This window comes from Osmia bicornis, chromosome 8 (genome assembly GCF_907164935.1).
Source record: "Osmia bicornis bicornis chromosome 8, iOsmBic2.1, whole genome shotgun sequence".
NCBI classification, from domain to species: domain Eukaryota; kingdom Metazoa; phylum Arthropoda; class Insecta; order Hymenoptera; family Megachilidae; genus Osmia; species Osmia bicornis.
The window spans coordinates 7244258-7256741 of NC_060223.1; the positions used below are offsets into that span (position 1 = coordinate 7244258).

Sequence of the window (12484 nt, forward strand, 5' to 3'; positions counted from 1 at the left end):
TGTGCCGTTCCCTTTTCGCGTTTCAACAAATATTTGCACGCTACGGAAAACAGAAATACTTATTCGCGTCAAACAAGCGCGACGAACGGGGTGGTTGTTGGGGGGTTGAAGTTGAAGCGGAATTAAGTTCTCTTATTTTGATTCGCATCGATCTTGAGAAAAAATTGATAAAATTCCATTCGTTAAATAAATTTCGGTGTATTTGCTCGACTCTTAAAAATCGATCAAACTCTATGGAATCTCTCTTAAATAAATTTTATGGTGTTTGCACGACACTTTAGATCAATTTTTCATCGTCTCGAGCGTTCTCGAGATTTTGATGAAATCCCCCCACATCGAAAGCTAAGGAAATTGCACTTTTGTCCGATAGTCGGACATATTATTGACTCGCACCACTGTGTCGCGGCGAAATTAATTTCTGTAACTGTTTGTTCGCAGGGACCTGCAAGGGAACAATATCTCGGTGATATTCAAGACGGACTTTGAAGACATGGCCACACTTCACGTTCTGTGAGTAGATCTGTTTGTTAAATAACGAAGCTAGTTACTGAAAGGGGATTCGAGAAAGGGGGTGGTTTTAGTCGCACGCCTTCTGCGAACAGAATTCCACGAGGTGAATGCGACTGGTGAGTGAATGAAAAGTTGATGAAATTCTGCGAAAATCGTGAATGGTATTATTTCGAAGAAGGGGGTGAAGTCAGTTAAATTCAAAGCAATTTGCCCTGTAGATTGCGTTCTTTCTTCTTGAAACTTTCTGTGTTTTGATTACGCAACAAACTAAATAAATGATGAATAATTAATTTTAGAATTAATTTCCAATTAACTTTCACTGATTCAGTGCTGGTAGGCTGTGATGCAATAATTGTGAGATATCTTATTAGCATCACGATAATATTAAGACTAATTTTTCAGAATTTATTTTTCAAAAATAATTTTCGATTTCCTAATAGAAGGATTAATTTACCTTTTGACCTGGGTACGCTAGTGGTTCTAGGGTTAATGGTTTTGGTTACCTGTATTTTCCAGTTGGCTATCGGATAATCAGATTCACACCATCGAGAGAAGTGCCTTCCATGATTTAGTCGGTGTCGAGAAGCTGCGTTTGAACAATAACCAGCTACGCCATCTTCCTGATCTTCTCTTCAGCAACATGATGAACCTGAAAAGACTGTAAGTATTTTAGAATCGAATTTAAAATAATGCTTTTTTTATTTATTACAGTTGATACTTAAATAGAAAATTATTAGAAAAATTCAGAAACTTATTTATTAAATAAGCATTCGAAGATCCATTAACCATTACATTAAAACACCAGATACCTTCAAAAGTAATAGTAACAAGAATATTCTCCGGACGAGCAACAAAATAGCTAATTATTTTGAAAGGTTCAAAGGTTACTCCTTTTACCGGATCCAATTACATAAATGTGTTTCAGTAGGAACCAATAGTTTCGTAGAAATTAAATGTACCTCGCTGTATACGATACGTTTCAATTCATTAAACAATTTCTGAGAGAGAAAACCAAAAAGCATTAAGAAAATTCGAAATATATAAAAGAAATTCAATAATTTGATGCGTTCCAAGGTAAAGATCAGCTCTAAATTTCAACCAAATTAATTGCGTCTATTAATGAAGATATTTTGACGATCACAGATGGTCCAGTATTAATTATTCCAGTGAATTAGATCCTTAACGCTGTTCATAGAGAACAATCAAAGTTTAAAACAATAGGTAACTGATATCTGTGAAAGTCCGTGCACAGTGTTGTACACAGGATGGTGGTTATCGCATAAACTTTTCAGACGATGGCCTACATACCGCTCTCATGTACGTGTACACCCGGAAGTATCGGAGTTCGGTTCGTGAAACTCGCCGCGAACATCGAATACGCGTGACTTTTCCGCTCGGGTTTCAACTTTTTCTTTTTTTTTCTTTTTTGCAAGGCGATCGTACGCTTCTCGTTTCCAGTCCCCGTTTTCTCTGCCTCGAAAACGAACGAAAAGGAAAAACAAACAGGGAGAAAGGGGGAGAAAAAGCGAGCGGAAGTTTCATCCATTGACCGTCGACGTCCCACTTTCGGAAGAGACTTGGAATTCTTTTTGTGCCCGAAACGATGTTACCGTCGACGGCTATTGTTCGATAAATGGAACAGATTTTTTTAGCTTTTGAAAGTGGATCGCTGAAACTCGGTGTGTTTGTTAATTGCTGCGTTGATAGACGGCTTTTAGAAACAGAAGCGCGCAATTTCTATTCGGATCTAGGTTTTCAATTGAAACTTGGAATATTGATAAATCGAATTCGTCAGGAAAGATTTAATTAATTTTGCGACTGACAGTCTTAAAATAAAATAAAATTCAACTTCACTTTTAATTGATTCTATCCAACTTTCTAATCAGCTATTAGAAAATAAAAAAAGAAAGATATCAAACGTCTATCGTGATCGAGAAGAAGAAATACATGGCTTCTGTGTTGAAGCGACACGATGTCGACTAGAAGAACAATCAGACAGTTGGTCCAGGTCGTGTTTTCTCGTCTAGTCTGACAAGAACGATTCAAGGCGAGAGGCGAGAAGTTGAAAAGCGAAACAAAGGAAGAAAAGAAGAGAAGAAGGCGGTGGAGATGGGCCATCTATCATCCGGCGAAGTGGCCAGACGAGACTCGAAAGTTTCACGAGTCTCGAGGCCCTTCCACTCTGCCTTCGTACACGTAACCTACAGTTTCTGATGATAACGGCTGGATCAGCGAGCTTACAAAAGGATGTATTATGTTGCGAGCTTCGCTGAGATTCTCGCAGGCATCCGAACGTCTGATAATCCTTCATCTTGCGTGGATAAGTCGATGCCCGGCTTGGAAACCAGAGATGGTTAATACGTTCTTCAGGAGGGGGTGTTGCTCGAAAGAACGATACACCCCTTCAAAACGTGAACCTGATACGGTTACACTTGATTCTCGCCTTGATCTTCTCTTTCTCAATGAATCATCCCACAAAAGATGGTTTTAAAATAATTTTTAGATGAACAGTGGAAAATTTACAGGACGAAAAGAAAATGAAATACGGAATTGAATAAAAATTACGACTCTCTCCATGGTCCGTCGTCCGAATAGAATATTTTTAAAGCAAAATTCAACCCTCTCTCAGTTCGAACCACGAAATTAACGATTCATCTTCACTCGAGATTGATTAATCACCCGACGCTATATCACCGCGAAGTTTACACGCAGCCGGCAATTAAGGGCCACAAATTATTAATTAAATCACCGTTGTCCGCGGCGCGTGGACCATCTTTCGATGCCAGAACAACGGCGAAACGTGTGATTAACCCATCGTAGGAAACATAGAAAGCTGTTCGAGGTGGTAAAAGGATGAAACTCGCCTGTAATAAATGGTTTGACACAATGGAAAGGGGCGCGGACACACGGCTGATTAGTATCACTACGTCCTGTAAGCATATTGTGCCGTTTGAAACGCGATACCTCGAACCCATGCTGAAGCGTACAAGCTTGTATTTACGATGCAATAACATTTGTTCGCTGTACACTTAGCCCGATAATAACCGGGACAAACGTTTCACGTCGCTTTGACAACTGGGTGTCGCGGTGATTTAAGCAATGAAACGGTTCGCTGAACGTCTCGGGATTCTAACCCAAGTCAGATTTACGACTGACTATTATTTCGTCGCGTTTTGACAGGGTTTCGATGTTTTCTTCCTCTCGGTAGACAAACAGATATAATTTATATCATTATTTTTGAAATTTCTTCGATAATAATTCAAGTAAAACAAGGCTACAGAAAGTCGGAATCTCTTTGGTGATAGACGAACAGCTCTTATAATCCCAACACTATCAATCTAGCTTCGTTTCATCCAACTCTTATCGCGCGGGCACAAAGCACACTGGCGGAGCAACATTCGGAATCGAGCACGGTAGACGCCACGAGGGATGAAGAGAGACAGACAAGGTCCAGGAGGTCCTTTTGTTAGTTCCTGTGAAGGAGCGGCTACGTCGAAATTCGGTAATTGCTTTCTGGATTGGCTGGAGCGCAGTGGGAGTTTAATCTACCACTCTCACCGGTGGCTAGAAATTATTGAAATTCTACCGGATCTACCATCGTGCGACTACCATCTCGACACGTGACATTATTCCAAAGAAAAAAAGGAAAAAAGAGAGTTAATTTAGAGAAGAATCAACTTGATATAAATTTAATTTTTACCGAGATTTAATTCAATTTAGAGTAAAAATTCACAACTCTACTCTAATTATCTACAGTTGTTGATGGAAAGTAAGTTCGATCTGTCCGATCTGTTAAGAATTACTGGTCGAAATTAGGAACTTATCACGATAAAGCTGGAACACCGGTTCCAAATGAAACTGACAGCAATGAAAGCCAGCCAACGGCTTCCTGTTGCTCGTTGCTACGTGTCTACGTGGTCGAAATTCGGTAATTGCTTTCAGGATTGGCCCTGGTAAGCAGGAGTCTAAATCTGCCAGTTCTTGCCTTATGTTTCGCGCTCTTCCAACTCCGGGCACACCATCACGGTTCGTTTCTCCTCAATCCGGTCTCCCTTTTCCCTTCTCTCAACCTCTCTATTTCGTATTTTTCTTTCTTCCCTTCTCGTCTCGTCGAGATATTCTCTCTGCTCGTGGTCTCTCTGGCAGACATAATTACAGGCTTGCACGGGTCCCGAGCCAATAGATGGTCAACGTTGAACCGACCACCAAGACCTCTAACCTATCATCGCGAACGTCTGTTTAAGTCCAGAGAAACGTTTCGTGGATCTTGCCACGCGAGACGTAACGCAATCTATTTAAATGAACCTCCGGTTTAGCGGAGCTTCCATTATCGTGATTGACTGTACCGTTAAAGAGAACGATGCATTTCGTAAAACATTGGACGGTGTATTATTCATGGGGATGCGTTTACAGGAAATTATGGCGATGAATATGAAACGGGTTTAAGGATGATTAGGTTTCGATGGTGATTTAGAAGGGACAGGTGAATACCCGAAATTATCAGCGAGGTCGGAAACATTGAAATTAATACTGAAACCTGATTTTTTCCGAACCCGAATGATTTATTTTAAAAGGGTTGCTGTCTCTTCAACGCCTATGGGTGTAGGCGGTGGAAATTTTTGAATGGCTCGCAAAAACTCAAGTTGTTCAGAAGGATACAAAGACATCGCGTGAAACGATAACTCGTTACCCGTATAACGACCCCGTGAAACCTTAAAGAACTCTATAACCTCTCACGTGACTGGTGCACGTGCACACGGTCACACGTGAGCAGAGACGACTGTGTCTACAAAGAATTCCTCACGGGGTAGGATCGTTCTCAGAACTACGACGACAATTGACAATCGTTTCAATTATTTATCGAGTTTGTAGAACGAACTTGGGGAACAACTATAACAAAGTGGAACACACACCGGCGCTGTTACCCGTTGCACCAGCCGACCTTTAAACTCGGGGAAAGAAGAAACTTTGAAAGGTCGACGCACCGACTGCATCCTCGATTCAACATCGCGATTCTATGCAATTGAACCAATCATCCGTCATCGATCCTACTTCGATCGTTGATGCACTTGATACCGTAATTGACGCAACTCGATTGTTCAGTTGTTTGAATAGCAAATGGTACGGAGAAACTTGTTCCCTCTGAATTGTTGCTAATTCATTTGATTACAGGGGTGTTTAGCTTCGATGATCACATCTGTCAATTTCAGTACCGTATTATTAGACTGCAAACACCTTAAGACACTGATATTTTCTGAGGTTTCATAACTTCGTTAGATGACAAATAGATGGTTATTAAAATTGAAATTTTGTATTCTGTTTCAGGGACCTCAGTCATAATCAAATCGCCACCATTGGTCCGAAGACTCTCAGAGGAATTTCATCTTTGAAATACTTGTAAGAATATTCTAATTAACTGAAAGAAAATATAATATCTCAGTTGATTAATTTATTATCTTTTTAGGCTTCTCGATAACAACGTATTGACCTGCATCGACGAAGCATCGATACGAGAATTAAAGGACCTAGAAATATTGTAAGCAAAGAAATCATCTGAAAATGAAATCTGATAACTCAATTTACCATTGTTTTCTTGCAGAATGTTAAATAATAATAGGCTAACAACGTTGGGCAAAGAAATGTTGAATGGTATGTCACATCTGCGAACATTGAAGCTAGTTGATAATGCACTTTCATGCGACTGCCATTTGGCCTGGCTTTCACGACACTTGAAGACCTATCCTCGTCTTGGACAACATACACGTTGCGCCTCCCCGATTCATTTAAAGGATCGAAATATCGCTGATTTACAGGTTCGAAACTGAAGACATTTTTAATTTTTCTATTTAAAAAAAACTACTCTGAATGCGGTGAAATTTGCGAATAAATGTTTTACCCTGCGAACACTGAGCAAAGGGTTAATTGCCTCTTTGCAGGGTCTAAAAACAGCCATCTCTTTCGCAGATAATTTTAATGGTCCTTTTTTGTGCACATAGGAGCACGAGTTCAAGTGTTCCGGGCCGGTTCAGCGGACAGGATCAGAGTGCAGCGCGGAACCGCAATGCCCGCATCCTTGCAGATGCGCCGATGGTATCGTCGACTGCAGGGAGAATTCTTTGACGAAGGTGCCCACCCATCTTCCCGAGGACACAAACGAGCTGTTCGTAAACCATGTTTTACCCTATCCACCGGGTAGAGTTGTCGAGCGTTCGATATTTTCAATAAAATTTTAATCGACCCTATTTAACAATTTATTTTATTAACACGTTGATTATCATGGGAATTAAAAATGCTTGAAATCTAATATAACAGAATAATATTTTTAAAAAGTTTTTATGTTTTACTATAAATTTGATTGCAAACTCAAGTTGTCATAAAATGTTACGGAGTTCTACTAACGTTCGCTTATAAAAACCGATTAACTCGATGTTGACACGGAACTTTCTCGGTTTTTTCACCTCGGGCAACTTCTACGCGGTGAAATCGAATTCCAAGATGAGGCTGAAAGTTTTTTCAACTTATTCTCCGTTGTCAATCATTCGCAGACGTTTGGAGCAGAACAGCATCACGGAAATCCCGCCGAAGGCTTTCTCTCCGTACAGAAAACTACGCAGGATGTGAGTGACATTCGCAATTAATTTAATTTATGTTTCCGTTTGTACGAGTTTTTATATTCTCTGCTAAAATTCGGTATTTTCTTCTTTCCGTTCCCCGATCGATGGCCAACAGCGACCTCAGTAACAATCAAATAAAAAAGGTGGCTGCAGATGCGTTTCACGGTTTGAAATCGTTGGAAACACTGTACGTATGAAACATGCAAATGCAATAGATAAACCCGCCGATGCATTTTTGGCAACTTGAATTATTTTTCCAGTGTTCTGTACGGGAACAAAATCACCGAACTGCCGAACGGTTTGTTTCAAGGATTAACCAATTTACAACTACTGTAAGTGAATTATTAAAAAACAATATTCAATCATCATTTTTCTAAATCGACACACGAATCTATCGTTTTGTCGTTTCATAACCGACGAAAGGATATCTGCAAAAAAAGAAAGGAAACGTATATTGATAAAACGAACCGAACTTTTCAGGCTGCTGAATGCGAACGAGATATCCTGCATACGAACCGATCTGTTCCGAGATCTGACCAGCCTGACTCTGTTGTCATTGTACGATAACAACATCAGATCCCTGGCCAATGGAACTTTCGCCAATCTACGGAGCATTGAAACGCTGTTTGTATCCCGCCACTGAACCGTTAATTTATACAAATTACCGCGGCTTTAACGCTTCCAGCCCTTTTCATTCGATGCACGATCGAATTGCAAACGCGTGTTCGTTCGTCGTTTCGTTAGTTTCTCTTCGAATATTCGGATCACGGTTGTTTGTTCATTTAACTTTTCTCGTTAAAAATAACACAAATTATTTCTATAATTCTTGATATAGGTGTAATAAGGATTATCGTAATATTAAATTTGGTAGGGGCCAAGGTGGGCCTGGTCCTCATCATTTTAGGATTCTAGGATTCTAAAAATCCGAAACTCTAATCCGAATTCCAATACTTCAGAATTTTAAAATTCCAAAATTTTAACATTTGACAATATTAATAATGCTAAGAGCCCCGACCCACCCCCCAAAATCCTAGTTACGCCAACGTCTACAATTATTTGGAAAAACGTGGAAATTTAATGGTGCAATTCTTTCTTTTCCCACAGACACTTGGCAGAAAACCCGTTCATCTGCGATTGCAATCTTCGATGGCTGAACGTTTACCTTCACGCGCACCCTATCGAGACGTCGCAAGCTAAATGCGAGTTGCCGGAAAAATTGCACAAGCGGAAGATCGATTCGATAAGGGACCACAAGTTCAAATGTAAGGGTAAGCATGATTCGATTTCTATGATATTTCTCTTCTAAACGCTCTCTGCTGGAACACGGATACAGGTCGGTAGCGCACGAAGCGATTTTCGTCTAAAACGTGAAATGAATCAGTGATTAAATAATTGAAATAATTTTTCTCGAACTACGTTTCTTTTCATTAAGAAACGAGTATCAGAAGCGTATCTTAAAAGTAAGCACCAACCCGAAGGGAGAGTTAATTCGAGCAACGAGTGTTCAAGAATAACAACAGCAACTCCCTGCTTTTCCTTTCCGCGGTTGTATATTTCAGCTAATTGCACTTAGCCGCACGGAATATAATCGTATTCAGCTTCCATGCGAGCAGCAGCTTCAGCGAAGACTAAATGACACCGGAAAATAAACACTTCGCTGGCAGTGTGCTACCCTGTAGCCGCACATTATCGTTACCCGGCATTTCCGTAAACGAGAACTTACTTCTGCTGGTCGGAAGTAAAACTTGCCGGGAACTTTCCTAACTTCCACCTTCCTCGACCGCCTTCGCGAAAGAGAGGAAAAAAAATTTACGCCAGAGTCTTGGCCAGGTATTTTCCACGAAATTTAGGTGAAACATTGCTCTTTTCTCTCGTTTGAAAAACTCTTGCTTGAAGATTCTTGTGGTTCAGGTGAAGATTTCACTGTGATAGAGCGTTGAAGAGTTTATGGAAAAAATTTCAAACATTTTATCTAGAAAATGATTCCACGATTTATTCCTCGTCCCATTTGTACCAAGATACACATCGACGATCTTAAAAAAAAAATGACAATCTGGTATCTCGAGTGGCGATCGCATAGGAGCAGATTTACTACTGGCAAAAATCCATGGTGGTCGCGAACGCGTCGATTAATCGAAGTCGAAGAGGCAACGATCCCGCGTGCCGGGTTACCATGTTAAAGTCGCGGCGATAAATTTTGATAATGAACAACAGCAGCGATATCATTAAATTGAGCATCGGCGTACTTTCTCCTTCCTTCTCTCTCTACCGTTAATTGAGTGTTGAATGTCATGTGCTTCGTGTTGAATATGTTTATGTATGAGTACGCGCCCGCGCGGGTGATTTATCATCGCATTATACGCCGCGTTACAAATTGTTCGCCACTATACACGTACGTAATTATATCAGTAATTTGCGTTCTACGTTTATTAACAGGGCCCACACGCTGGCTCGCCCGGCTACTTTCTCCGCGGGTCTTTGTCTTCGGGATCATTTCTCTCCGCACGATTGATTTCCAATGATCTTAATCCCAACCGTTGAACTATATTCTGGTTGAGTCGAGGATAATTGGTTAAATGAAATTGGTAGACCGGAAATTAAATTCGGATGGAAATCAAAATGAATTTTAATTAAGGATAAAAGGCATTCTTGGGAGTAATTTCGGTGCGCGAGACTTAATCACTGATTCATTCGAAATGGACACGTTTCTACGCTTGTAAGAAGGAAAGGCAGATCAGACAGAGTTGTTTGAAGTAGATTGTATCCGGTTGTTTGTATCTAGGCGACGAAGAGCTCTTGACGAAGAGGGCTGGCGAGTGTATCCTGCCCGGCGAATGTCCAGCCCCGTGCGTTTGCAATGGTGCAACCGTCGATTGCTCTAACAAGAAGCTAACATCGATACCAAAGGAACTACCAATCTACACATCTACCTTGTGAGTACCACTCATGATAGTCTTGTGAATAAATAAATTATACCAATCCAAAATTAACCATTTGCACCTTCAGGCTCTCCCGGTCTTTCCCTGCTATATCTTTTGAATCGATGAATTTTTTACCCAAGTCCCATAATACTTTTTTGTGGAAAATGATAAGACGCAAAATTTGGCACTTAAATAAGTACAAAATTCAAAAAAAAATTTTTAATTTGGAAGGCCTCAGTTTCTCCATAAATTACTTTTCGAACTAATCAATTTTCCATCATTTAACTTTTCCTAATGATATTTTTCTCTCTCTTTTACTGTTTCAAACATATAGTTTGTCCCAGTTGCACGAGACAGTCTGTATACTATAGAAACTATTCCAATTGGAAGTTCAGTTTGCCTAGCACCGATTTAATAAATCAGAACAGCAAGAGAGAAAGAAAACGATCGATTCGATCGATCGGGTGATGTTCGAGTGTATCCCGGTCTCCTACGTGCGAGAAAATTAATTCAAACGACCGACAAGATAATTATCTGATTAAAAGCTGACCGGGACAGGGAACGAGAAAAAGGGACAATGAACGTCGAGCTATTATTCGAAATAAATTATTCCAACTCGTTTAATGGATCGACGCCCCGTAGCGCGATTAATTGCTCGCCGTATCAGACGCTAACGATAGACTCTAACTTTCTCGTCTCATGGCTTTCTTTGTCCTTGCATCCAGACTGTTGGCCAACAACGAGCTGGATAAGATCAAAGCAGATGGTCTGTTCGAGAAATTGCCCGAGTTACAGCATTTGGACCTGAGGAAGAATAAAATATCGCGTATCGAGGCGTCTGCTTTTCAAGGAGCCCATAAACTCACCTATCTGTAAGTTTTCCAATCGTTCCATCTATTTTTCTTCCATCTGTTGTTAGCTAAAGTATGTCGATCGTAACAATTTTCTTATTGGACTGTCAGACCACGAAAGGGTCAATCAAGAATAATATATGTAATTGGAAAATTGTAATGTGTTTTATAGAAGTTAAATACATAGTTAACGCGTTGATTGGCATACCAGAAATAGTCCACGTTTAAGAATTCATTTTTTAATCTATTTATACCAGTATCCCTTTTTTAATGCAAAGGATAAAGAATTAAAAAATTGTATACAGAGTACGGTTATACTGTTTGTCTTTTTCTCTCTTTTCGAATACGTTTCTCGACGGGGAAGTTTCAAATAACGGGGCTGCATTCAGACCGTCGAGATTACTTGCGTTATTTGTGCCTAACTCGATCGGGACTTTGAAACGAGCTTTAACGAAGCAGAATAGGATTTAATTTTCAAAGGCAATTAACGGGACAATGGGTCGATTAATTAGATAGCCGGAGGGGCGGCGGTGGCTCGCCGTGTGTATTTTCGTCCAGACCAGTGCAAAACATCATCTGAAATAACCCGTGTCCCTAAAGAAAAAATTAATTGAACCGCCGAGATATATATCTGTAAATTAAACTTCATAAAAAGCATTCTTACAAGGTAGACACAGATCGTGTAATAAAAATTTATAAAAATTCTAATAAATTCTCGACTTCGAAAAATTTCATTTCGTTCTGATATTCATCACTTTGACCGCATATGAACAACAAAAGAGATCTACTTCTTCTTTTAATATTCCGAAACTTGATGGTACATTCTTGTCCCGTGCAATAACGAGCTCTCGTTTCACAGACTCTTGTCGGAGAACAGGCTGAGGGAAGTTCACAACAAAATGTTCACCGGGTTGACGAATCTTAAGACTCTGTGAGTAGAAACTTTTATACACCCTCGTAAAACCGTATCGCAAGGAAACTGTATCCCCTTTGAACGTCATTTTCACAGGAACCTTCACGGAAACGCTATAACCTGCATCATGCACGGCTCGTTCGACGGATTGACTCATATACGTACCATGTAAGTTATCTTTACGTTCGCCAAGACTTTTTTTTTTCAAATTTAGGAATTTGAATATTGTAGCACAAAGCAAAATACATACGATAATTAATAGAGAATCCTGCCGGACGAGACAGATTCAACGTATCACGACACGAATATTTCATTATAACGATATTACAGAATAATCGTATGAATTACGGTCCATCAATATAAACGTTACCACAGTACGGATTTATTAATGATTGCATGTCTGAACGGGTTATAATCCATTTGATTTCTTTCCGTTCAAATATTTCACGGTCTCGCGGGGACGATTAATGACAGTCGAATAAATTGCTTCGTATTTTCAGCAACATGCAAGGCAATCCTTTGTCGTGTAATTGTCATCTCGCGTGGTTCGCCGGATGGCTTAGGAAACGAGACATGTCTGGCGTGGTGGGACACTGCCATGACCCGCCACGATTGAAAGACGCGATCATTAAGGATATACCTCATCACGAGTTTAAATGCAACAGTATGAGATCC

The 12484-nt window shown here is 40.1% G+C and overlaps 1 protein-coding gene and 1 long non-coding RNA gene across 6 annotated transcripts in view; one reads left to right on the forward strand and one right to left on the reverse strand.

Moving 5' to 3' along the window:
• Positions 1-12484, forward strand: part of LOC114876876 (protein slit) — a 280937-nt gene that overhangs the window by 259786 nt on the left and 8667 nt on the right. For 3 of the 4 annotated variants that reach the window (XM_029188766.2, XM_046286897.1, XM_046286898.1), the window contains 16 exons: positions 439-510; positions 1027-1170; positions 5836-5907; positions 5975-6046; positions 6110-6323; positions 6507-6670; positions 7056-7127; positions 7240-7311; positions 7385-7456; positions 7605-7748; positions 8229-8392; positions 9907-10057; positions 10771-10917; positions 11756-11827; positions 11906-11977; positions 12310-12473. In XM_029188766.2, the coding sequence (XP_029044599.1) occupies positions 439-510; positions 1027-1170; positions 5836-5907; positions 5975-6046; positions 6110-6323; positions 6507-6670; positions 7056-7127; positions 7240-7311; positions 7385-7456; positions 7605-7748; positions 8229-8392; positions 9907-10057; positions 10771-10917; positions 11756-11827; positions 11906-11977; positions 12310-12473 (1868 nt within the window). The remainder of the gene's footprint in view (positions 1-438; positions 511-1026; positions 1171-5835; positions 5908-5974; positions 6047-6109; positions 6324-6506; positions 6671-7055; positions 7128-7239; positions 7312-7384; positions 7457-7604; positions 7749-8228; positions 8393-9906; positions 10058-10770; positions 10918-11755; positions 11828-11905; positions 11978-12309; positions 12474-12484) is intronic. The other variant, XM_029188767.2, reaches the window with a different exon arrangement.
• Positions 1-12484, reverse strand: part of LOC114876878 — a 49597-nt gene that overhangs the window by 36947 nt on the left and 166 nt on the right. For both annotated transcript variants that reach the window (XR_003789462.2, XR_003789461.2), the window contains exon 2: positions 1014-1159. This is a non-coding gene — a long non-coding RNA (uncharacterized LOC114876878). The remainder of the gene's footprint in view (positions 1-1013; positions 1160-12484) is intronic.